The following is a 26,859-nucleotide window of genomic DNA, read 5'->3' as shown; positions in this document are numbered from 1 at the left end:
ATTACGGACTTAATACTCGACCCGTCACGCAACGCGCTGTCGTGCTGCACCCTGTTATTAAAAATTACAATGCATACCTTTCGTGACAGAGCCGTCGCGGGCGTCGACGTCCAAGGGCGTTCCCCAGCGTTTCTCCAGCGGTAAAATTGAGATTTCCGATGAAATTCGCCGACTGATTACAAGCGCCGTACCGCCGTTAGATGTGCGATCTTACACACGATGCGAGAGGTCGTAAACTCGACTCGATATACTCGATTGTTAGCCAATGAAGTAGTATTTACGCGGATATTTATCCGCGATCCGCGAATGTAGCTCGCGTTCGGTATAAAGATATGGGAGAATTGTGAAACGGTGGGGATGGAATAGTTTGAGAAACTGCGTCGATGAATATTAACTCGTTATTTAAGCATACATACACGAATGTTTTATACGGGTCAGTCGAGTTACGTTGCGAAACGGGCAGCTCTCTTGTGTGATTTGAATGCAAATTTTATGCTCCAAAGATTATTTCTTGCACACATGCCAATACGAACGAACGGGGTATGTTCGTAGAAACGATTTTATTTCGGTAGATTTCGTGCAATTACGGTAGATCTGGCAATGTACGAAGGTCCGGGAAAATCCGGGGTGGCAAATAAAGTGTTACCCGCAACGTCATTGCCGTTGCTCTTTTCAATAACGAATCAACGATGTGGCATCTCACATCCTGCCGTATACAATAGAAACATAGTAACGATAACGTAATAACGAGAGAACGGCAAACACTCTTGCGGTTGCACTATTGAAGCATTGTTGTAATTTATATAGCTGCATGAATTCACAGAGACTTTTCATTCCCTGCGTTCTTCCCTGCGCGTTTTGTAAGCACCGTTGATAGTGTGTTTCAAAACGACACGTGATCTGCCGGGGGATTTTGACATAATCTTAAGATACAGTAGGCGCGCGACAAGCACGGATAAATATGTATGCTAAACATCACGACGATAACGAGCTATTTTTGAGAATTGATGACGATATCAATAGTCAAATTTTTTTTCAAACTGATAACAAGTGACGGGAACGAACAACAAAGTAACCCTCCCAAACCCAAACCAGTCTCGAAGACACATCTCGACTGAAACAACATTATTACCGCTCTCATCGTTAAGAGCAAAAAATCCGGATGTAAATGACGTTTATGTGCTTGATACGCGGATGATATCCGCGTATCAAGTACATAAACGTCATTCCCCGCTCATTCGGCGATTTCCGTCAGTTTCGGCGGAGGGCAGAGACTCACCTGTTTTGGACTTGAATCGACTCGAGGAACTTTACGAGACCCTTCCTGAAACAATCGCCTCGCGCGCTCGCACAGACTTCCGCTGCTGCGTATTCCGGCATCTCCGGAACGCGTAAAATCCGTTTCGACCGCAACGACGGCTACCGCGGTTCAATCAGTAAATTCAGCCACAAGTGGAGTACCGAGTAGTATCGCGTATCTGTCCTGTCCAAACGTTGACTATCGCACCCGTGAATCCACTTCGTCGACATTTTACGACCGTCCCTCTTTCGGCCTGTCTCTTTCCCTCGTCCTACGTCTACGAAACGTGACACCATCCTCCCTCCGAATCATCCCCCTCCGATAATCACGACGAGTTTTCTTGGTTTGCCTCTGACTTCTGCCCGCACACAAACGGTACGAAGAGAAAACACCGTTCATACTTATCATAATGAAGTTTGGCGATTGACTGAGAAAAGTGGCAACGAGAAGAAAGCGTGTCCCGCCGCGTAAATCCTAATGCGAGAGAGTCGCCAGAAGAATGGCAACATAGATAAAAGGTTCGATCTGCTCTCCTCATAGCGTGTTCCCGGAGTCTATAAAGTCTACCGAGGATAAGAGTCTATTTAAGGATTTAGAACTATGTACACACATAGCGAGCTCTCGAGTCTCTCGGACGAATTCTCATGTTTCTCACACAGTGGATTACAACATTCCCTATTCCGTGACCAATGTTTATTCTGCTGGAAAACGATAAGTGCCAGTGTTTCTCTCCTATCGTGTGCATCCGTCGCCTTAAACAGCCACTTCGACTATTTACTACGCTCGTAAAATGTAATAGTCTGTTGCTCAATACGCGTAAATTTCGCCGTAAAGGAACAAGCGATTTTTAGCGTCCGCGAGCATGAGCATAGAAGGAGGATGAATTTAGCCGAGTGAGAGAAGCTCGCGGAAAGTGTCCCTTGCATTGTAACGCGCCGTTTCGGCGTTATCTGACAGTCGCCTGCAATCGCGGCGCCGTAAGCGATCGTCGAAATTGTCTGGTAGGGTCTGTTAACGCTGATCGCAACGCGAATAAAATCAACAAGCAGCATACACGCCTCGTGATAAAACGTCCGAGAAAATCAATAACGTCGCGTAAATCCAAGATACTGGTAAGCGCGAGGCCTCGGCGCATGTTTTACCTCTTATCCAACAATTATGATCGTCGGTCTCTCTTCGCCTGTACCTCGGCAAGAGGAATCGCACAGGATAGCGCGCGCGCGCGCCGTACGAGGGATATTAAACATAAAAGCTCGTATACATATATCAAATCCTTTTCCGCGACTAGCTTCGTTTTACGACCAGGAGTTGTTCCCGCGCGAACGCTCACCACACGCATATGCGCTTTCTTCATTCGAGTTTCATTCCCCGCCTATCGCCTCGTCGCGATACGCCCGTCTTCAGTTGTTTAGATTGCATTGTTCGCATACGTGATACTTAGTGCATTACACGACGATTTCTGGAATGCGCCGTGGCTATTACGAGACCCTGACGGGAATAGAAGTCGGAGCGTCGCGCGGGGCAGTGAAAAAAAAAGCAAGATTAATAAAAGGAAGAAGAAGAGAGAAGGAAAGAGAGGATCGCAGCGCGATGCGCGCAACATCGTCTAATCGTTACATTGGGTGCGTGCGAAAGTTTGGATGGATTTCGTGAGGGAAAAATGAGGAGAGGAAAAATAAGTGATTTTATCGGAACGATTTTCTTTTGTTCTCATTCTGCCAAGTGATCGCTGATTGTTTTCCATTGTATCTTTCAGTGTATTTTCCGCATGTTTGTACGTACCGCCGTAAGACTGATCGTTTTCAAGAACCATCCAAACTTTTGCACTCAATTTTGCGATCAATATTAGACGTGCGCGGACGCCGATGTAACGCCGTGGATATAAGTCGCATTGACGGTAAATCGCGATGTAAATTATATCCTCCAATATGTAAACTCCTATGTACATATATAGCCATATGTTGCCATGTGTCTATATAGCCATAAGTTAACATTTCTTTAAAGAATTAATTCCGTGGAAATCAAGCTGTATGCACGTCCACGATATAACTTTCTATCGACGTACTTAACCTTTTGGATATGTGTCGCTATAGCATAAACGATATCGTTTAGAGCAATACGCTGCTATAATGGCTCTCTTATAAAACTTGCATCGAGAGCCAGCCAGTAGACAGCTTATCGTCGACAACTAAGCAGTTGTTTGTTCGCTTTTTCCACTTTTTTTCATCACATAGTAAATATAGATTTCATTAATTTATTAAACACTGCGTCGTACTGACGCAGATTCGATGAATTATACAACGCGAGGTAAACAAACGACGGACGCGTCGCTATTGCTCACCGATGCGCGTTCGTCGGCAACTCAATGCGTGCAACGCGAGATAAGAGTTCAGGCTGGGTCCCAGCCTGGAAGAATTGAAATAACGCAGCAGTACGTGAAACGCGACGCGAAACAGATCGCTCTATCGCTCATCCGGAAGCAGCTTAATTGTGCTCCCTAGCCTCAAGAAGCAGATGGTTCTTTTAGAAACAAATCAGGTTGCATCCGATAGAATACAATCGCGATGACCGCAAAATGTCTGCCTGTGTGTGAGACTTGTCCTGCTATATCCGGAAGCGGGTTCAGATGCGTGTAGTCTCTTATTTTTCGGTGCCCTAGTATCTGCGCGTCCCTAAAGCCAGCACTGCGTGTGAGCCACAGAATCACCGCAGAGTCACGTCGTGACGGCGACCGCACGCTGCTGGTTCGCCGCGCGTCATGCAATCACGAGCGACGTTGTTGCATTCGCAGGCGCGAATGCAGCGCTAAATCGGTGCAACATCTCGAAAACATCGATACTCGTCCTCTGTCGAGACGGCACGCATCGAACATCGGGTGCAACACGCCGACGACAAGTGCCGTTTGCAAATCAACGGGCGCAGTTAACGCCGAAATAATCCGCGCGCCCGCGCGCTGCGAATTTCACATTTCGCGAATATCACATTTCGCGTCAATATTTGGTCGTGTGCAAACACGCGTTTATGTATTATGTATAAAGCCGCTGCCGCGCAGCACTTAACACGCGCCTACACCGCTGATGCTTCTCGATATTATGGACGTTAGACGAGCACACGCCACACTCTCGCGTTTAATTGCTGTCCGCGCGCTGCCGTAATCTGCATAGACTGCGGAAGTTAGAAAATGTTAAACCGCGCGATGTTTTTGCTGGTTCGTTCCCGTCCTCATATCTCGCTGCTAACGCGTTATCGATTCCAGCGACAAGTGTTGTCCGACAATATCCAGAAATGCTTCATGTACATTCCCATATGTTTGTATCGATATGTTACTTTTCCCCGTCGCGGATTATCTTTGCATCAGACTTCGCGGCAGTAACTTCACCGTAACTTCGCATATTTGACCATAACCTCGCGCGCATATAACCTTACAGTGAGACGAAAGATGGCAATGTACTTGGAACACTTGAGAGAAAGCGTTCGATATTCCGCTAAGAAAATTTATCCTTCCCGAGAATCATCGAGAAGCTAATTATTCTCTGTCGGATACGGATGCGTTGCGAAACACATCGAAAAAGAAAAATATTGCATTCTTACACAACATGTATGTACGTTCAGTTGTAAGTATATGTCCTGACTCCGTCTGCATACTCAAGTCATCGGCGGTATATTTAGCATTGACGTTGCATCGATCCGTGCGTGTCGATGCAGTGCCTGGGGGGCGGGGGGGGGGGGGGAGGGGGAAATGGACAAAAACTCACCGCGTAAAAATACACGGCGATTGAAGTGTCACTTAATAGCGCTGCATGTCGCATAGGTATAATCTACGTGGCGGTCGGTCAGTCGACTCCGTCGAATGGATTCAATCGTAAAACCTCGACGTTCCGTCTAAAACCGCGTGCCACCTCCACCCGGCCGACCACTACACCGCCGCGAGAACCCCCTCCTGACTCCTCGCACTCCCGGAGTAACCGCCGTATCTCCTCCCTTTACCTCGACGTTGCTCCCTCTCCGCTGCGTTGCCCGCGGCCAACATGCATTTCGCGACGTGCCGCTGCTACCAGCACTCTTAGTGAGTTACGGACTGCATGCAGTCGCGCGTCGAGCGTACTGGCGGCTCTCGGTGTGTCTTTCCATTTCGCTTCGCTGTTTCTTGCATCTGCCTTATAACTGCCGCGCGTCCGGGTTTCTCATCTCTCATCTCGACTCGACTCGACTCGCGTCGCGTCGCGTCGCGTCTCGACGTCGCGAATCGACGTATATCGCAAGATCGCGACCTTACCTGCGAGCGAGACAGAATCCGAGGCAGAATCGTCCGTCGTTGGAGCCAGCTCGACGCAGCAAGGGGTAAAAGTAAAGCGCGCCTATACACATTCGCGCACGGAAGGAAGAAACTGCTGATCCGACAGTGAGAGAGAGAGAGAGAGATAGATAGATAGAGAGAGAGAGAGAGAGAGAGAGAAAGAGAAAGAGAGAGAGAGAGAGAGAGGACGGTATATGTGTATATGACAAGTAGGTAGGGACGAGAGACTTGCTGAGACGTAGTGCGCGTGTGCAGTGTATGCGCGCGCGACTTTATCGCCCGCGTTTTGTTGTGCTACGAACTTTCAGTGCACATACTCGCGACGTCCGTTCGTTGCTCAGTTTCGTCGATTCGTCCGCGCGACTGTTCGCCCGCATATCGCCGTGAGAACTGTGGCAGCGGTTACAACAACAACGACGACGACGACGACGACGACGACGACGACGACGACGACTTCATCGCAAGGCCGTGGGATGTTTCGCAACGCAACTCGTCGTTCTAATTGAGGAGGCACGCAACGGTTTATCAAGAGACGGACGACGGAGACTAAAAGCGGGTGAGAGATAAGAACAGGAGACGCGCGAAAAAGGGGGACGAGAAAAGTGGCAAAGAGGGGAGGACTGTCCATTTCCGGGGGCGGAGACTTCCTGCCGCGCATTTGCCCCTCTTCCTCCCTCCCTCCTTCCTCGCTCGTTCATATAAACGTACCTTGGCGTACGTACGTACGCGCACGTGTGTGTGCGTATGTGTGTACGTGCGTGCGCGCGCGTGTGTGTGTGTGTGTGTGTGTGTAAGATGCACCGCCCGTATGCGTGAGAGAAGATACGTAACGGAACGACGCGCCGCAGCAATTCGCGCTCTGTCGTAAGGTCGTTGAGACGAGAGTGCGCGCACGTGTAATACTGCGGCGTTTCGGCCGGTCGCGTGCTAGCGCAAACGTTCCACACGTTGCGTTTTAACGTACGATCGAGCGCCCTGGGAACGCCGGGATCTCGCGTGATCGGCGGATTGCAACAGTGTTGCTCGCATGTGACGAGACACAGCGAACTAGCCAGCCAGCCAGCCAGCTAGCGTGGTGATCCTCGCCGCGACACCGTCAATTTATTTCCCGGTGTTTCATCGTGGAAGGGACAGCCGCCGAGAGAAGCAGGAGAAGAGGGGAGGTGGCGTCACGCGCGACCAGAGGTAAGTCGTTATTCTATGCGTACTGCTTATTAACCATCTTGTGGCCCGGCTCGGTTACACGGATGATACACGCGCAGGCAAATTTGGTTTTCTTTTCTTTTACCTTAGCGGAGTGCAGGAAAGTGCGGAAGGAGGAAGTAACGTTTATCGGTAGGAAATAGATATTAGCGAAACACTTAGGATTTAATGATAGATACATATGTAGAAATCATAACATAGGAATATTGGGACAGAGCATATAAGCCCGTAAGATAGGCGAGGGGAGTTGTGCTGAAATGCGGGGGGCGACTGTGCCTAAGTTTCATTGGCTACAATAGTGCGCATATTCAGAGTGCGTGATGCAACGACTTGGCTGTCATTGGCAAATAGTAAATGTAACAAAATGATAAGAACTATTTACACTGACAGTATTTTGCAGAGGTTGCGCATGTGTCTTTTTTTTTTTCATAATTTCACTCACACACAACTTCATACACATCTATGTATGTATCAAATACTTACACACGGCACAACCACCAATTAGATTTAGGCACAGTTCACCTCGTCGCACCGTCCCGCAATGGTTATCCCCCCGCAACTCTATGCTCCGTCCCTATATTCGTATGTCTATGGTAGAAACACGCTTGTGTTTTGACTTGGATTTAAGGTTAGTTGCGCGTGGCGTAATTTCGGTTTAGAGATTAGAGGTTAAGGACGAGAAGAAAATAAAAAAAGTATATAGAGATCGCGCGCGGTGCGTATGCGAGCATTGTTCTTATTGAAAACGTATATTCGCAATAGCGAGGGTGAACGACCGATTGAGCAGCCTTGATTTTCGAATGGAAATAAAAGTGACAACCATTGATAAAATTGTCAAGCAACGACAAGATGGTCAAGCGGATGAAACACCGCTTCGCTATCGCTCTCGAGCTATCGAGCTTGCGGCGATTTCTCGAAGCACTTGTATGCATATACCGGCGAATGTACACACACACACACACACACATACGAATACGTGCGAGAGTCGACGAAAATAGCGAAATGCGCGAACGCGCATTCTAACGCGAATCGAGTTTTGATCTCGAGGAATCTCGCGCGCAAATTTCACGCTGCAGTTGGCGCTGCCAACTTTGTTTCGCGGCGCTGTAAACTCTCGGTTGGCCATTTGCAACAGATGCAAATTCTTAGTGCGCGATATCGTCTCATTCTCCTCGCGCTTTTGTCCCGTGAAAACTTGGCGAGGATGCGCCTCCCATAGTCGCCGATCGATTCCACGCGTTCTCTTATTCAGTCGCCTGCCAATCCCCTTATCGGCGCGAATCACCGCCGTTAAATCGGCCGCTCGCAGTGTTACGCAGGTAATGAGAACACCGTTTTGCAAACTTGAACGCGCCATATATTTTCTTGCCGTTTTTTCTCGCTCATCATATACGCCGCGACATCTGACGAGGAAACCTGCTCCACCTGCTCATGCGAGCTTCATCTCCCCGGTATCTCGCTATTGTGTTACGTAAATATCCCGGAATGCGTAGATCGCAATCGACGATTGACACAATTAACCTATATCTTCCAATTCGCTCAGAGCGCACGTGAAACACGTATACGATCCTTCATACAACTTATCGTTATCTCGCATACAATGTCGGACTCGTTGTTGGCTCGCTCGAATATGCAAACTCGACGACATTTATTAGCGAGTCGTTGTGTGTCAGCGGAGATAGAGCGCGTACGCTAAAACGAAGAATGCCGCAGTGGAAGGTCTAGCGCGCGAACGCGCGCCACGACGTAGTTGACAATGAGTCTCAACGAGCACCGACATTACGCTCCCAATTAGACGAGGTCGCTCGCGTGATTTCTTCTGATACGCCGACTGATACGACGATCGGCATCTCCGCGCGAGACATGCCAGGAAGTCGTCGTTAGATCGAAAATCGTTAGCGCGAACTGGGATACAATGTAACCGCGGCAGAGATGGAGATCATCCGCTTCCTAGCGCGTACGTGTGCACTCGCGCGATGCGATTGCATTCCCCGCTGTCGAGATCTATTCGCGGAGTCGCGTTCGAGGCGATCTCGCGATAGTGTCGAGGTGCGCCGTATATATGATTTATTACGAATATCTCTCTCCTCCCTCTTTCTTTCTCCCCCCTCCCGCCCTCCCCCCCTCTCTCTCTCTCTCTCTCTCTCTCCCTCCCTCCCTGTCTCTATCTCTCGCAGACGCAGCATAAATTTACTACGCATAATCAGCACGACACACGAAGTCTGCGTGCCGTAAGTTTATTGAAATTTTTCTGAGCATTTAGTTATACCACGATGTGTACGTATATATATTATTCGTTGGTTACTTTGTGCGACGCTGTCGCACTCCTTCGCTCTCTGTCTGCTCCTTGAAGTAAACAGTTGATAAATATTCCCCGCGTATTGGATCAGTCGTGCTTTATCGCGCCGACTTGGTCTATCTATTGCGTCAACCTTCGGCCGGTAGCAGTCGCGGAGTATTAGTAATAATGGCAGCGTATCGATGAAAAGCGATAAATCAAAGTGACAAGAAACACTCGCCGTATGGCGGTGTTTCTTGTTTCGTACTACGAATTGGGTAATTATGTAATTAATCGCACGAATGGAGAGCGCGGAATTACATAATTATAGTTTTGATGGCAATCTCGGTAATAAGATACCATTCGCGATTAGCTTATTGCGATTTTCTCCCTCTCCCCCCCTCCCCCGGGTTTCTTTAAGGCACGACGGATCAAAGTGAATTTATGAATAATCGGTCCGCCGAGTCATCGCGAGAGACGTTGCGAATTACATGACGGTGCAGCGGCCGATGTTGGCTATCGCATGCGGATTTCAACCTCGGCAGCCATTATTACCGCGAAGGAAGGTACCGCCAACGTCATCAGTACCAACGTGATCTATCCTGCAGAGATTACATCATCGCTGATTTCCTATAACATTCGCAGTGTTGAAACTCACAATTGATCCGTCGAATGTTCCTGAGCATAAATAAACAAAATGACTTATTCGCTCGTAGAAATTATTTATTCGCGTGAAAATGGCCGAATCATACTGCGATGGCCGCCGCGGTGGCATCTCACGATGTAATCCGAACACAAACGTGCTGATCAAATCAATCATCGGCTGTCGGAATTTCACTCTTTTTTGCTCCTTTTTTGAATTGCCGAGAGAAAGAACATATGACGAACGTAACGTTCGCGATGCGTTCTAGATATCTCTTCGAGGCGATTGTCGTGCTTCTTTAAGTTTTCTCATCGCTCACGACGTGCCAGCAGCCAGCAGTAATATTCGCGAGAACTTTTCACCGACGTTTTAAATTTTGATACGACACACACGCACAGCACACGCGCGCGCCTCATGCTTCGCAGTAAACTCTCGCGCAATTGTTTCTGTTCGCTTGAGTTTGGTCAAGAGTTTTTTTTTCTTCTTGATAACTACGGTACCGTGCCTCACCACTCACATTGTTCTTTAGTTGCAGTAATTGTGGTTTACATTGCCGGCTCAAAGTAATAAGTGTTTCCCAGATCTCGTGCTTGAGAGAAAACCATAATAATTGGCCGCACGCTGCGATTTTACTTGAAATAGATGTATTTTACGAGCGTCTGTATGCTGGCGCGGAGAAACGCGAGCTGGCTTGCAATTTCCGGTGGCCGATTTTACTTCGCTATTGTATATTAATTAACGTCGATCGAGGTGATCCATCCGTACTAATCGGCTACATCTCTATTCATTTTTATCGCTTTCTTCCCCGCGAATCGCGTGTTTCACAGCATTTCGCCGTAGTCTTATCGGTGTTAAAGGATGCATCTCCGTTTCCTCCATCTCTTTCTTTTCTCGATAACATCGTTTTGAAACGTATCAAATGCATCTCGATGACAATCACGTGGAAGCACAGCAACTGTTAATTAGCGAAATGACTGGTGCAGGAGCGATACGATCGCAGGAATGAACAACACACCTTGCGCAGATTTATATCTGTTAAATTCGCGAAATTTGACTTTCGCCGCGCTGCGAACGGCTCGCCGCGCGTTCGTCCTACGTGTAATTTGTGACCTTTCGTTCTGATGCGTGCCGCCGCGAGTGTTTAATGAGGCGGATTTTGATGCGATGTGTATCTCTTGTACACAAGACCTCTTCAATATGGCAGCGTGTATAAAGGATATTTTTACCTCACCTGCCACGACCATCTACAGCGACGCCAGGGAGAACGTATCCTTGCCACCGCGAGGTCGTGACTCCCGCGTCCTTCACAGTGGCTTTAGCCGTGTCAGAATTTATCATAATTTTTGCGGATGCAGTTTATCCATTATCCATTTCAGCCTCTCGGGTATCCCTTATCTCGCGACTCGCGATATCGTATACACGAATCATCGCCGGTAATAGATCTCACGGAACTCTGTTGTTGCGTCCGTGTAATTGTCGTGACTTAACGCGATGCATCTTTAAAATACCGCGCTTTACCATGTTACCCGTTTTATCCGGCACCGAGATGGAAAGGTGTCATGTTAATATTTTACATTGTTACCTGCGAAGTTCCTCATATATACACACACACACACCTTACGGCAATAGAGGCAACAGAGATAGACTCGATCGTCAAGCCATTCTTATGTACGGTAATACTGTCTCCCTAACAACTTTATAAAGAAAAACTTTCGACTTGTCGATTGCTGGTGACACACATTGAAATATTCCGTTTGTATAATTCCTTGCTGCGTCAAAATGGTAGAAATCAATATCGAGTATAATGCTGATTTATTTTTTCGCACTTTATTTTCGCCGCACTGGCTGTAATAATAGAGGCGACACAAACTGTCGCGCGAGCTATCGTTCATTTCAGTCGCGTTGGTTATTTTCCCCAACTGAAACTTCGATAATTGTTATGCTTTTGAATGTATAAACACAATCGCCACGCTACCGAAACGCCGGGAGTAGATAAGAGCGTTTCTTTATTGATGTCTAAGCGGCATCTCGACGCAACGCGGTTCGATCGAACGCTCGCCGGTATGTTTCACAATTCTCAAGTCGATTATAGTTTCGATCACCGTCAAAGGACGGACCGCGAAAGATATTTTGTATCGATCGATCATGAATAATCTATATAGAGGTATAGTTTCACGGTGAATTACGTATTGATTGATTAGAGCAATAAGACAAACGCGTCGACCGTGACTCTGGCCGGAAATACGGTTAATATTGTCGTAAAAGTAACTTTGGCTCGTATCGATTTCAGAGAATGCCTTTGTCTTGTCACGCTTTCTGCAAATATCGGAAATTTCGAAAAGAAACTGCCCGACTGAGATGTAACAAATTCGAGAGGAGATCGCGAGTCTAAATGTACTATTTCAATTAGAAACGCCTGTCGATGAGATCTTTTCTCCTCCTTGCGCTTTCTCGAAACATTTTACACTGTCGTGATACATAATCTTCATATTTCTCCAATTTCAATTCTCGTTTGCTTTTTTTGTCATCTAAGTGTAATCAAAAACCAACCTCTGTTGTGTGTTTCAGGCAGCGAGGTAGCAAGGACACTTGGATGTCAACACTGAGAGAATCGTTTCACGGGCTGCAACTTTTTATACGTACGATAACGATATAAACCGCGATTTCGTTTGTGAGATTACTCACCAACTTTGTCGTCCAACTCAGTTTCGGTTAACGTCGGCGAGAGAGAGAGAGAGAGAGCGAGAGAAAGAGAGAGAGAGAGAGAGATCCGATTACGATCACTCCCCTCGGTCGTGTGAAGGCAGACGCGAGATCGGTAGTACGGTCTTTTCGTCCAGTGGATACAGAGGATAGAGATTCAATAAGAATCCGAAAGAGATGAACGTCATGGATAACGAGGATACGAACGGATCTGAGCCAGCGGAATCGAACACATCCTCGGTGGGCACGCGGACACCACCTGGTTGTGCGCGATGCCGCAATCATAACGTGAACATCGGCCTCAAGGGCCACAAGAGGTACTGCAAGTACCGGTACTGCATGTGCCGCAAATGCACGGAAACTTTGGCTCGCCAGAGGAAGATGGCGAAGAAGACGCGTCAACAAAGAGCGCGCAAGCAGGACGAGCATAGGAAGCTCACTGGAAGATTGCCCGAAGAGGTTAGTCCTTTCTTGTTCCTCAAGGCGAAGGTACACACGGTCTCCACGGGGATCTGGTGTAATTGTCGTGGTCGTGAAAAACCGCCTGACAATCGTGTAGAATACCGTGAGCAGATGTTCGTGTGAGCTTTTTTATTGCTTACGACTTAGACGTATTCGGGACCAAGGAGTCGCGTACTTTTAATTTCAATTTTCGCGATCCTGCGAGAGAAGTTTTAGATTCTCTCGCAGGATCGGCTATCTTACATTATCGTTGGCAACGTTTAAACGATCGCGCGCGAATTTAACGCCATCGAATTCACTCGCGTCTCGAGTCGGAGTAATTACCACCACGGATATTATCAATGTTTGTGCTCGCAGCTTTAAAATGACTACCAAACAGTTTCACTATACCGAGATAGCGGGGATATTTAGGCACGATCTTGGGTAAGAGAATAGCGTATATCGGTCGACGATCTATAAACGCCGTGAACTATCACGCACACACAGCCGGGTCTTTAACTAAACATCTGTTGGTTTCCCAACTTCTGTTGAATCCGGCTTTGTTTACGAGATCCGTACGAATGCGTTTCTCGTGGAAACGTTGATTTGGACCCTTTTCTCGATCCATCAGCCTTGCGTACAAATTAAATAATTAACTTTGAATTTATATGAGCGAAGAATCCTTTTATTTTACTCTGGCGATAGAGATTTGCCATGCGGTATCTTACAGCTGTAATTTTTGCTTTCTTTTCAATATCATTGTGTCACGATCGTAATTGATCTTCTCTTAGCAGGTGGATCCATCGCCTTCCGATGTAGAGGATACACCCGAACCTGTGGAGAAGAAACGAAAGAGTGAGTGTAACATTGACATACCTTTTTCATTTGTTGCATGAATGATTTTGCATCTTTTTATTTCTTCTGCGCTGACATGAGAAAACAGTGACACCAAAATCCAGCATTACAGCTAACGTCTTATATTTAAACATTTGCAACGGACCATGCTAGTTTTCGCGAGTAATTACGTACTTTGTGAAAATCATCGCAAGAAGCAAAAAATGGGATCGCAAGGAGCACCAAATGAAATGAAAATGTACGAATACTTGGTATTCGCGCGATCCTCTTTCTCTCTAACGGACTTAAATCGAAACGAAAGGATTATCCGATGTTCACGTCGCTGACGGTCAGCTGTCACAGTCAGCTGTTGTTACTCGCAGTCTCGCGATGGCACGTTTTGCAGCGATCAAATCCGTCGCGTTGCGTCTCGCCGCGTGTATCGTCACGGATTCACGAGCTTTCTACGAATAATGTCACACGTCATGACGCTGAGGCACAAGATGTCATTTGTCTGGCATTTGAACATCTCGCGTAGATCTCATGCAGTAACATCTGTAACGTGTTATTTATCAATGATGGTGTCGGTAACCTTTACGTCGTGATGTGTGTGATGAATGGCATTTATCGTATGATTACGCGAGCGAACGGCGAGCTGTAATCAAACGCTTCAGAGTTATACGATATTGCAACAAGATTGCGCAGGGCTGCCGTCGTCGAAATTGCGCACACGAAGCTTAACGCGAATATCCGAGGTCGCACTCGAGAATATTCGACTTGTCCATAGCGCGGAAACTCCGCTATGTAGTGATTCGATATATTTTCTCCGGTATAATCGTCCGTTATTCAGTAAATATTCCAGGCAACATAAATCTTGAAAAGTGTATCCACGTGCTTGTATAAAATTACCAGTCATTACAACGGTGCTTAACTGGTGGGGGTGACTCCCAATCAAAGATTCGTCACTCGTTATCGGGTCAGCGCTGGCGATTAATTAAGATACCTGTTTATATAATACGGTTTATGGCTTTTACAAGTGATTTCTTCGCGGCGATGAGATAGCAGTGTGTGAATCTCTCTCCATTTTTATTATTATCTGTATTACGTATTTGTACAATGTAACGACATTGAGATATAGTTAAAAACTACACTGTGTTACTGTCGAGTTATTATCATTATCATTTACAACTCTTACTCAAGTTATCACCCGACTATAATTCAACTCTGGGCCGTTACCGGGACGATCGTGAAACTCTATGTGGGTAGTTACATGGTGGTTGTACGACGAGCGACAGTCACACATACTTTTCATGTTTAGAACATGGGGGAAGGAGTACGTCACCGAGTTTGTCGACGAGCAGTGCCGAGGTAGCGAGATTATTTTGTTAGATCAATACAAGGTTTAAGAGAGAGAGAGAGATACGTCGAGACACCGACTACAATTGCAGTACGCGCTTCCCTTGTCGTGTGTGAGAAGTAAATATTCCGTCTCGATCCGAGACTGTATCGGTTTAACGGAAACGATCGGCGATAATCGAATTTAATGAAGCAATTTCCTGCATAAGGCAGATACGCGTTGCAACTTGAGAGATTTTCCTTTCTTCGTTTCGAGGCGTTTCAACTTCCTTTTAATAGCGATAATTATCTTTCCTTTTTGTATTTTTCTCGTGTATTCGCCGTGCTCACTTCGGCTCATTTGTTGCAATCTCACCGTGTTATGGTCGTTTGTACTTGTAAAACGGACGGTAGCGCAGGGATTTGCGGCCGTTTGTGGCCGATTAATTTGTTATAAGCGGCCGATACGATCGCTATACTAACTTCTCCGAAGACTCCGAGACGCTGGTCTTCTTTATATTATTTTGCGCGCTATATTCTGTACGCCTTTCCTGGGATCCCAGGCTTCCGTCCGATCGTAAAAAGTAGTCTTTCATTATATCATAGGTTTATACGCATACATCTGCGCAATGTACGCACGTACGTGTATACGTCGCGGAAATGTGCCTGCTTAATATGCATACCGGTCATCTATTTACTACCGTACACCTGCTCGTTGATGAACACGTACATATACATATACATGTATATGTGTATGTGTATGTGTATACGTGACGAAAACCGAGATTGCCTACCTGTTGCACACTCCGATTCCTAACCTTCCCCTTCCCCCAGCCTCTTCGATCTTTCATATGCTCAGGGAACCTTTTATGCCGAGAACATCGGTTGCTCTCCGCGGCTTTGTTCATCTTCTTTTTTCATCTTCTTCATTTTAAATCCGTTTGATGTCGGACAGCCTCCGTGACCTCCGTGATCCGAATTCTCGACAATGTGATTGACAAACGTACGTCATTTCACTGCCGTTAAAACGAAACGAATTGTAAATGATACTGAAATGTCATGAGCTCTCACACATGCCACTCGAGTAATCGTCGTCGTACGAATTATCGACGAGATTCTGTTCCCCTGATGGCCCGAGCAGCATGAGCAGTTGCATAAGTGCTATATAATCATTTCTACATTACTAGACATTATCCCGTAGTACTTTTATACATACACGATTTGTGCATATGCGTGCGAATATTTACCACGCTTATCGATATTCGGTCGAAGGAATCCGAAGCAAGTCGTAAAATGACCGACACATCGAAGAGGTTTTAACAAATCGGTATAAAATGGTTATTATTACGTCGGGATTCTCGCAGATACTTACGGATATTCAGGCATCAATACGTACTTGCATGCCTAGAACGTTACATTAAAGTTTATATTTTACGACGTGATGTTAAAAGGATCGCGTATTTAATAGTTGGGAATATCTGTACTTGAAACTTTTATGAGTCGTTAACACGAACGTTTTCTATTCTTTTATGGCTTTATGCAAGAGTTCATAAACATCTCTTCTTAATATTAACCAACTTGATTTCGATAAACATACAGTCATCACAAGCGCCTGATGTCGTCTCTCGACTACTTCCCCGATATTAAAAATTTTATTTTTGCTGTTAATACGTCGACAGTTTGGTGATTAATATATTTTACCACGTTTCTCAGACGATGTATGATCGGTAATATCCGATGAAAGTGACGTCTTTCAGTTCTTAAACGTGACGAAATTTAAAGAGAGTCAAAGCATGATCAAACGATGCACCGCAAGAAAATCGCTATAATCGCTATAATCAATCATAAACTCTAAGCGCACGAACTCGAACGTTTTAGATTCGCGTTGATTCGTTGCGTTCGAAAAAAGAAAAAGAAAAATAAGATTACACCGTGAGCGAAGTTCTGCTTAAGTAGTATGCGATGAGTTGCCGGCCGATCTCCGTGCATTCCGGTTTCTCGACGACTTTGTAACGATATGACAGCGCTAAAGTTGACGACAGTGTTAAAGCGTAATACCGGGAGTTATCGTAGTCTCTTCCGAGAACGAGTTCGACAAATGTTGGAATAAATTGTAACAACATGATCGCTGATACGTTGTCTCTGTCATTAACGACTCGCGAGGCAATTTTTGTGAGCATGCGGATATCGACTCTTGATTATCATTCTCGTGCAGCGAGATTTTTCCAATTTTGAGCATTCCATGCAAGTTGCCGCAAATTTCACGTAAATTCTTAATTTGCACAAACTCTGAAACGCAATTAAATTTTACTCGTTGCAATATTATTTCTCGAATGCAAGTCAAACTAACAGACATATCGTCGGTGATAATTACATCTCGGAGATCGAGTGTCTTTGCTCAATTAAGCAGTCCATCTTTCGTATCAATACAATTTAAATTTCCGTAAATAATAACAATAATATGCCACGTGATACGACAAATCTTTCTCAGATACGACACTGACTACGTACTCGATACTGTTCTACGATTCTTGCTTGATCTCTACGCGATTTGCTTCTGCCTTTTGTGTAAGATTATCTCAAGAGTGCGAGTAATCATTTTATTCTTTCTATATAACGCTGGGGCAGGAATTTAACGATTATCTTGCACAGTGCGAGATAAGTGTAGCCATGCCGTAACGGTATGAGCGTGCTCTTGCCGGATAGGTGCTCTTAATATATAACGTCCTCGCGGTTACTCTCGCGGTTATCTTTTCTCAGCAAGGAGAACAGTTACGGTTATTATATGCTGCCACGCTACATAATTCCCAAGAGTCTTTACGCCGTAGTGATGAAACTAAAAATCCTAACACGTTTAGAGAGCTGCAGTAGCAGGGTTCGCGAGATTTCTTTTGCATCGTTCTAATTGCTTGCTCGCAACCAGCGCATCTTAATCGATACGCCGTGTGTTGGCCGTACATTACATTATTTTCTGTACCGCTCTCCAACCTGATTTTTTCTCGTTACATAATCGTTTATATTTCACGCAAAGAGCTCGATCAACGAGTACATTTCCTCTCGACATTAGCGCGGCTATCGTCGTCTCTTTTCTCGATAACGGTAACCGAGAAAGTGCTGATATTTTTCGTCTTAATCGTCGTGTCGCTAGGCAAGAACGGCAACGTGATACGACTATTCGCCAGCCGAGGGTCCGCATAAATATTCATCGCGCGCCGGCAACGTCGGGTTGACTAGTCGACGTAATCCGACAATATAAATCGCGCATGTGCATAACTGTTCATTAAACATCAAGGATTCGATCGTTACGACACTTTGCTTGGAGAAATGGAGGCTTTCGCGGATCTTTTTACTCGCGCGTAACACTTCGCGATGCACACACATGGCAGGGCCAGGGTGCAGTCGGCCGCGGATGCGGACGCGCGATTCTCGTGACTGTCCCTGCAAAAAATACAGTAGAACGTCAAAGTTCACGAACCTCGGCTGTGCTTCGGTCTCTGTGGTTGCAGTAAAGTAACGCGTGCGAAATAATTAATTATAGAATAAATTATAATGGCGAAAGATAAGTGGAACTAACCTCCTCTGTCGCAGAGGCAGAAACAAAGACCGGCATTCAGTGCACTCCAACGAAGGAGGCTATTGTTTATGCGTATACGTTAATAAACCGTTATATCGTAACGTTAATAAACCGCTATGATCGTTATGATCGTCGTACAAAATGCCCTTCAACGAAGAGGAGCAGGAGGAGGTGAGGTGGTGGTGATGATGGTGGTGGTGGTGGTGGTGATGGTGGTGGTGGTGGTGGTGGAGAAATGAGAGACGATCTCATTCGCAATGAAACAGTTCGCGCACTGTCTGCAGGTTCGCTGCGATTTTTAAGGTTCGTTTCCTCGCCTTTCTCGAAAATTTCTCGTACGCACTGCAAAGTGAATTTGCATCAGTCGAACGAAGTTCATGCTCGCGAATAAATAAGGCGATGTGCATCGATGTGAAAACGTTACGAGGTTGAGTTATGTAATATATCGTGGAAGTGGGATTATGCGCGAAAGAAAGAGAGAAAATTTTCCGCAGAGAGAGAGAGAGAGAGAGAGAGAGAGAGAGAGAGAGAGAGAGAGAGAGAGAGAGAGAGAGAGAGAGAGAGACCAAGACTAAGAGGAAGAGGGAGAGCAATCGCGACGGAATCGCTTCGACCTCGCGCTTCAATAATAATCTATCCGGAGAATCCCCACGCGTTACGTCGCGTTTGTCATCGCCGCCTCTAATTCGAGCGCAAACCTCGAGCAACGGCGTATAAGCGAACGAGCGTACTTATAACGTCGTTCACAGTGATCCCAACGAAATTCAAGCCACTCTTTCACTTGACAACCCAACCGAATGTTAACCCTGGTTTTACGAGCGTCCCCATTGGCCGGCGAGCCATGCGAACCCGGCTAATATAATACGAACTTATAACCAAAGCCGAAACCTAGGAGCTCGCTCTTGCTTTTACGATGCAGCTCGTTTTTAAAAGTTATCGTTATTTTGCTCGCTTTCGGGTGAAATAGTTTGTTCCCGCGCGTAAATGTGGGCCGAAGGAAGCGAAAGTCTGCGCGCGGAGCTAACCACTAAACTTGGAATTGACAGCGCGCGCGGTCGTCTCTCTTCCTAGAGAAGAGAGCGACGACACCGTGTACAACCTGTGCGTCTACAATTTCCCACCGGTATAATGTTAGAACGGGATTGTGAAATTTTTCTTCTTTCTCTTCTGCCATACGGAGAAATGCGGACAAGATGGAGGAAGTAAAAGAGAAATGGACGTCCACTTGAACGTCTGTATTTATAACTCTCCCCGCGTCATCGTCACGCATAACCATCTGTCGAACGCGCGACGGTTCTTCCGAAGGCTTCTTAGGCGAAACAAAGCGAAATCTTACAAACAGAATCGAAGGCAACGATAGTCGATTGTCACCGGTCTCGCGTATACTCTGTCTACGGTGGGCAGCCCCGACGAGTCATCGAACGGACCTGGTCGTAAACGCGCGCTAATTGATTTACGGGCCATGCGTGCGCGGGTTAAACCGCCGGGTCGGAATTAAACAAGGTCGCTTCCTCCTCGGCGCGATCGGTGATAATGGAAAAGCGACGTGGCGCGGCCGTCAGAGCAGGGAAAAGTCTCGTACTCGCCGCGGCGTTTCGTACTCGTCGAGGGGTTTCCGCCTCGAGCCCGCGGGTGATTACGGCGAGTATATGGGGTTGTAAAGTTTGCCTTTACGAGCTTGCGTTTCGAGACATCGAGCACGTACTTTTAATAACGCATCGCTCGCGCATTACTATTCTGACGCGCTCGTCAAGTTCGCGGCCCGCGAAAACGGGACGCGCGCGCGTCCAAGTCTCGCAACGAATATCGCGATCGCTGCAGCTGCGAATCCGACATCGCGATACGGGATTAAGGTAAGGACGCCCGCATCCGACGATTTCCTCAATCGCGCGTAATTGCTGCTTGCATACCGTCGCCATTTCTCACACTACTTTCGCGGCAGATAGGCAGGTAGAGTAAACACGTTGTCGCCGGAGGGTTATCGCGTAACTACTTTGACGGGGAATAATGTTTATCAGTATATAGTATGTGCCTTGGCAAAACCAGGCAAGCGGGGGGGGGAGGGGGGATACGATGTCGGTCGGGTGTCGTAACACGGAGAACACAACTGTTGTTGAGAAACGGTTGTTTGCGATGTACGCATACGACATCAAGCAGATCGTGCGTCGCGGTCGTTGCACGGGATAAAATCCGCGCGACGACGAGGTTGCATGTTCGTGCACAGGCCGGTCCACAGACGCAAAAGTTGGCGCGTTACCACTCAGGTGTAATTTGCATTCGATGTGTGCATTAATGTGCGCGAGCGGTAATTTTTCGACGGGGATACGACGGGGCGTCGTGCGCTGCGTGCGGAACATTGCCGACTGGGGGGAGGGGGAGGGGGGCGGGAGATCCGCATGAATTTCATGTTCGGCCCGGTCCGTTTTACTCTTTCAATAAAACGAAGGTATACTTCGCCGGCGGCGAGTTGCAGGCGTTTGATCAGTTGTAAAGATTAATCTCCCATCGCGCCGCAATCTTGCGGCAGGCCGGAGAAATGTTAATTTCGTCGAATAGCACGCACGACACACGCAGATAACAATCATGATAAGGCGGCCGGATTTATTGCCTTTTTCTTTCTTTTTGTTCTCTCACCGCTTTCTTCCTCGCCCCGGCAGTTGTACGACTTCGTAATTGGCCGATTACTCGGGTCCTCCTCGTCCAGCGAATTTCACGAAGCTACGTGTGTATCTCGACGCGCGATAAATCGCCTTTAGTCGATAATCGTTTCTCTCCCGGAATTGCCGGAGTGCAATCGCGTTTCCAGGCCGAATGCGAGGCTCCGCTCACGCTGTGTCTCGTGTCCACTTTGTACGTACCCCTCGTCCGCGGCCACGCCGGCGCGAAACTCGAATGATACTCTCGGAGGAGCAGTTCGCAGACCTGGGATTTTTAATTGCCTGTTTACACGTTTACGCTGACCTATCATCGGCCCCTGAAAACTAATCGGGGAAAATGGTTTGCGGTTGCGGCGGGAAAGAGAGGGACAGAGACCGAGGGAGCTCCCGTGTTTTCACAGCGATCATCGTGAGACTTTTACAACCGCGCGCGGCACTTTCTTTCGGCTTGCCGCCGACCTTACCGAAAATCCCGCTCGTAAATCTCGAGACTACTCCGGCGTCGGTCTTCTTTCTCGTTTGGTCAGGACGCACACGGCGACACTTGTGTGACTCGGTGGACCAGCCTCTTACAAAATTCGGGAATCACTTTGACCCCTTTGCGGGGTTCTTTGACTGCGCGCGGACAGAAAAAGGGGCTGACTCGTTACACGAAGCCCTCTCTGTACAAGACTGCTGTGTGCTGTTCGAGGGGTCGCGTGCCGTCGTATAGGGTGAGGTTTACGACTTTCTTGGGTTACAGCGTCGAAGTACAGCACCAAAAGTACGCTAGGGATAGGTCAGCGCGTTGTTCGGCCTTTCGGAGTCTTCAGGGTATGCGTTTTGGGTTAAATGTGTTAACGCGGATTTTTCAAACTCTCCCTCAATGTTTTTTACCTTCTCACGTCCGAGTATTAATACCGAGAAAATTCATTCACGTGGAATTGTAATTAAGATGTCATTTCATACCCATTGTATACTAAATCCGAAAGTATCGAATGCTGATCGGCAGTGGCCTAGGAGTAACTGTTATAGCGAGACTCGTATCGACGACCGAATTTATGGGGATCAATTTATCGGTCATGGTACGTAGCAGGTTACCTCTTGCCGCGCTGGGAGGTAGCGACCGCTTCGAAATCTTCGCGAGCGTAAACAAGATCTGTCAGATATTGGCTAAGATACGACTTCGGTGTGTGCAAAACGTGCAAAATCATTGTCGTCGAGGCATGAATTAACGGAGTGGAGCGTAAACTGAAGGAAACTGGGGAGGCTGAGTGATATTTTTATACAGGTTTAAAGTCTCGAAATATCTTTTTTTTTTCTTTTACCTTTGTCCTGTCGGTATCATCGCTTCTTTTGTCGCGTTATTCTTCACGCCTGTGGAGGCGTTACATATTTACCTTTTTGCGATGCGAGTTTTAGCGCGGAAAGAGCGGATTTCTCCCCCGTTGTAATTTAAAATATTTATTTCTAAACGACCACTTATATACTGTTGTACACGCCCGTATCATTTTCGCATTTTAATGTCGTTACGGCGAGATCACTTATCGAATCGATCAGGGTATTCGTAGCCGTTACTACGCGCAAGGCGTGCACAAGGTGCTTGCTTTATGGCTTTATCGTACAAACACTATTAACAGGCAATAAGTTTGCGATTAGTTCGAGGTGGATAATGTTTGCCCCCACGCAAGAGTGAACGTTTCGGTGTGCACCGTCGCGGATAAGAAGAATATAATTCGCGATCAACAGCGGCGCGTTGCGAGCGATTGTATTACGCCGTATCGCTATTTTCGCACGACGTTTCAACGTGATTAATCCGCCGCGTTTTTCGCAATAATGTATTGATAACGCGTAAAAGCGGCCGATACGCGTGTCATTTCTGAGACTCGCTATTAGAGACGTGTGACAATGGCCGCGTTAAACGTACGAGATAAAAGCATCGTGTTCTCATTTAAATAGTAAAGTCGACAATTGTCGGCAAATATCTCGCTTGTACGTAAAATATACAATATAACTGGGAGATTTCTCGCGCAAATAACAATTATATTTTTAAACGATTATCTCAATTTTCTGATTAATTTATGTAAACGGCTGGCTATAATGAAACTAATTTATATAATGACTATAAGACCTTAACATTGTTTGTCTTGATTCACACGTAACTTGATTTAATACGTAACTGGAAAAAAAACAAGCTCGCTGTGAGCGTTCCGAGATCATTATTGATGCAAATCGATGAACGCAACGCAGCGTCCTAGAGAAGAGCAATTGTCCGCGAAATCTCGACGCACGACCATCGAGGCACGTTCCTACCGCCGCGGTGCTTTGCTATTTTAGGCACGTTTCGCAAATTTCATCCAAACGACTTTAGTGCGCGAAAGTGACATGAGCCAACAATCTACGTTTCTTAAATACAGCTGTTTTACTCTGCTTACGGAATTAGCTCGAAGAAATGAAGCAATAATAATTCGTCGCTATTTACCGCTCGAAGCAGCTGCGTTTATCGTTATAATTTATTTACAAATTCGTCTTTATGCAAAGTCAATATCGTTGTATCATTGTACATGTCGACGCGTTCTCACGGTTATTTAAATTCGACGAAAAACAACATGCAATTCTTCTTCCCTTTCTCTCTCTCTCTCTCTCTCTCTCTCTCTCTCTCTCTCTCTCTCTCTCTCTCTCTCTTTCTGTCTATTAGCTTTTCTCTTATCGCTATACTTTTGATCGCTTCGCAAATTTTACTTTGACTATGGTGAAACGTTCAGCTTCTAGATTTCTGGTTATCCCAGGAATTCAGTTTATAACCACCGACTCTACCGAGTTTTATTACATCCTCTTCCCCGTTCTCCCTCTTCCTCACTTCATCTCTCTTCTCTGCGTCTTTTTTCTTTCTCTTCATTCTGGTTCTCCGCGTGTCCTTCTCTCGTTCTTCTTCCTTGCTTATCGTCTCTTTCTCTTTCTCTCTCTCTCTCTCTCTCTCTCTCTCTCTCTCTCTCTCTCTCTCTCTCTCTCTCTCTCTCTCTCTCTTCCGTCCTCACCGCTCCTTCCCATCAACATTTCCCGGGCTTTAACCCTTCCCTGTTATATACGTACACATGTTGTGATAAAGATATTTGGAGAGTTTATGTAGCATGCAGCATATTCCGTCTCTAATATCGTCGTGTTTGTACCACTTTTATCCATCTATGTCACCGTCGATGAACAAACGATAATCTCGAAGGTCACTTATTAGCACGCGTTCCTTCCTATGGCACATCGACAAAACATTACGAACAAATCCGATAAATTTGTAACGATCCTGAAAACCGGGCATAGCCGGTTAGTCGGTTCTCACAGACCGACCCGGCCGAATCATCGCCGGAGAACAAGAGCGCGTCGCGATGTAAGTGAAGGGCTCCTCATCCGTGACGGATGTACGAAATACGGTTTGACAGACCGATCTCGTGTGGATTACGATCAACGCTTTTTCTTCCCCTCTACCGACGGCTCTTCGTCGACTTTACGACGCGAGCGTCAAAAGCCTGTTAGACGAATCCTCGGCGTTAGCGACTCGAGTGGCGCGTTCCCCGCCAAGAGTCGGTTTGACTCATCTTTCCTTTTCCGTCGCGATGAAACCACCCTTTGTCCCGCTCTTAGTTATCGCCGTCGTGCCACTGATGCGAAAGTTACGACTCGCCGGCGACGATATATACAATGCGCACCGGCAAAATTCGATCCTTCGCCTTCGCCCGCGCGACGTTAAGCACCGCGCCGGCGCAGCTTTTGTCTTCCTCGCGCTCCGCTTTGCTTCGTCTTTGCCCGTCGAAACTCGTGCTTGCCCGAAAATGCGAGGAACGCGCGAAAGGACAGTGTTACTCGAGCGTTTCATGTTTCCTCATCATCCAATGCGCACGTTCGATCGTATTTTCCCCGTCGAGCAGATTGATCTCGCTTAACTTTCTGCGAATGGTGCTTTTACCGTTCCGTATCTTATTATAGCACGTCATGCTTGACGGATCGTCAGGTATGACGGCGCAGGCGGCGGTAAAACCGGCCTTTTCAATCCGAATTGTTTATCGTTCCGCCGCGTCGGCGGTAAGCGTGTTTCCTATCGCGGCGCGCGTTGTTTTCGCGGCGTAGCGTGCTCGCCTCGCGACAAATCGATCGATTTAATCAGACGTACTCGGAAATCATCAATGCTTAACGTCCGAGCTCTCTCGGACTAATACTATATAATAGGGGACACTGCTGCACGAGAAGCACAATACGCGCATACTTAAAGTGCGCGCGCGAGTTCGACAGGTAGTTCGACAATGTATTCTTGGCTGTGTGAGAGCTCTACTTAGCGCGGTCAGATTCCGATTGATAAGGGAGAAAAAAGTAGCGGTAGATCGACTACATGTGTGTACAGTTAATTAATGCTCTTCCACAAGTGTTGTCGAACGCTGCCGCTCACTGCGGTAAAAGTCTTCGGTGAAAAGTCGCGCGCGGCGAGAAATGAGTGTTTGCCTCGATGATGCAATCGCGCATAATTATCGATCGCGCATAATGCAATCCGCCGATTCGTTTGTCGCAATTGAGGCGTGACTTGCGAGAATTCGAGACCGAATATTTAGAGCGCGCACGGCCGCTACCTTCGAGAGACGGATTCCAAATATAAAAGTTGATCGAGGAAGAGAGACATTATCCGATTATGCGATGTCGCGCACGCACACGCGCGTGTAGTACGCACGTCGAAGTAATCGCGGCGTATCGTTCGTCGTGTCACTTCCCGCGGAATAGCGATCGCGTAGTCGATGAAATGCGCTCGACTTGCACGGTCGAGCGCATTTAGGAGCGAGATCGATCCGATCATCCGATTGAGTAGTCGAATATATATGCCGCGCGCGTCGTTAACGGCGGGCGGATTTTTCGTCGGCTGCGGGCTTTAAAGGGCGCTTCTCCTCACTCGCTGCTATCGCTGTTACTACTGTCGCTATGTAATCGCGAGGTACTCATGCGTGCTGATTTATTGACGAGAATCTGATCATTCATCGAAGCACGCTGGCGTCGTGCCTATTCGAGGACTTATGTAACGAAACACAAAGAATGGATTGGATTCTCGAGTTGGCGATTAAAGTGTAATGTCGCGAATGAATAGGAGAATAATCGAAAAGACTCGGCATTATACATTATACGGGGCAGGTCGATCTTTTAGCGCGACGCTTCTTTATTCATGACTCGTGCGGTGACTTCGTCATCGACGAGCGTCGATTTCAATCGCCGTGACTTTTTCATTATTAATATAGAACAATTATAGACAGAAGCGCGAGAGGGTTACGCAAGCGCTGCCAGCCTGCTTGCCGAGTCACTCCTCTTCGCGACGCGAGTATCGCTCTTTCCTGACACGCTCTCCTCCCGGCGAATTGTTCACCGAACGACAAACGACGAGAGTCACCGGAGAAGGATCGGCGCAGCGCGCGACTCCGTCGCACACGAATTTTAATCTCGCCTCTCGCAGCCGGAATGCACGGATCGTGCACCACATCGGCTACCGACGGTGGTTTATCCACGGATCCACGAGGCAGGCTCGGCCACCTGATAGCGGGGATACTTCGATAGGGGTGCGCGCCCGCGCGCGTGCGCACGCGCGGGGT

At 47.1% G+C, this 26,859-nt stretch overlaps 1 protein-coding gene across 4 annotated transcripts in view; it reads left to right on the top strand.

The window, feature by feature from the left end:
• The first annotated feature begins 5,176 nt into the window (after positions 1–5,176).
• The window catches only part of dsx (transcription factor doublesex), an 80,955-nt gene continuing 59,272 nt past the window's right edge, over positions 5,177–26,859 (top strand). Inside the window, exons 1-3 of one of the 4 annotated variants that reach the window (XM_011156650.2) lie at positions 5,177–6,782; positions 12,290–12,883; positions 13,660–13,720. In XM_011156650.2, coding sequence (XP_011154952.1) covers positions 12,602–12,883; positions 13,660–13,720 — 343 coding nt within the window. In that variant the 5' untranslated portion in view covers positions 5,177–6,782; positions 12,290–12,601. Of the gene's footprint in view, positions 6,783–12,289; positions 12,884–13,656; positions 13,721–26,859 lie in introns of all 4 variants that reach the window. The other 3 variants (XM_011156649.3, XM_011156648.2, XM_011156651.2) reach the window with 3 other exon arrangements.

This window comes from Harpegnathos saltator, unplaced genomic scaffold (assembly GCF_003227715.2).
Source record: "Harpegnathos saltator strain DR-91 unplaced genomic scaffold, Hsal_v8.6 scaffold285, whole genome shotgun sequence".
NCBI lineage: Eukaryota > Metazoa > Arthropoda > Insecta > Hymenoptera > Formicidae > Harpegnathos > Harpegnathos saltator.
This window is presented reverse-complemented; position numbering and strand designations above follow the sequence as displayed.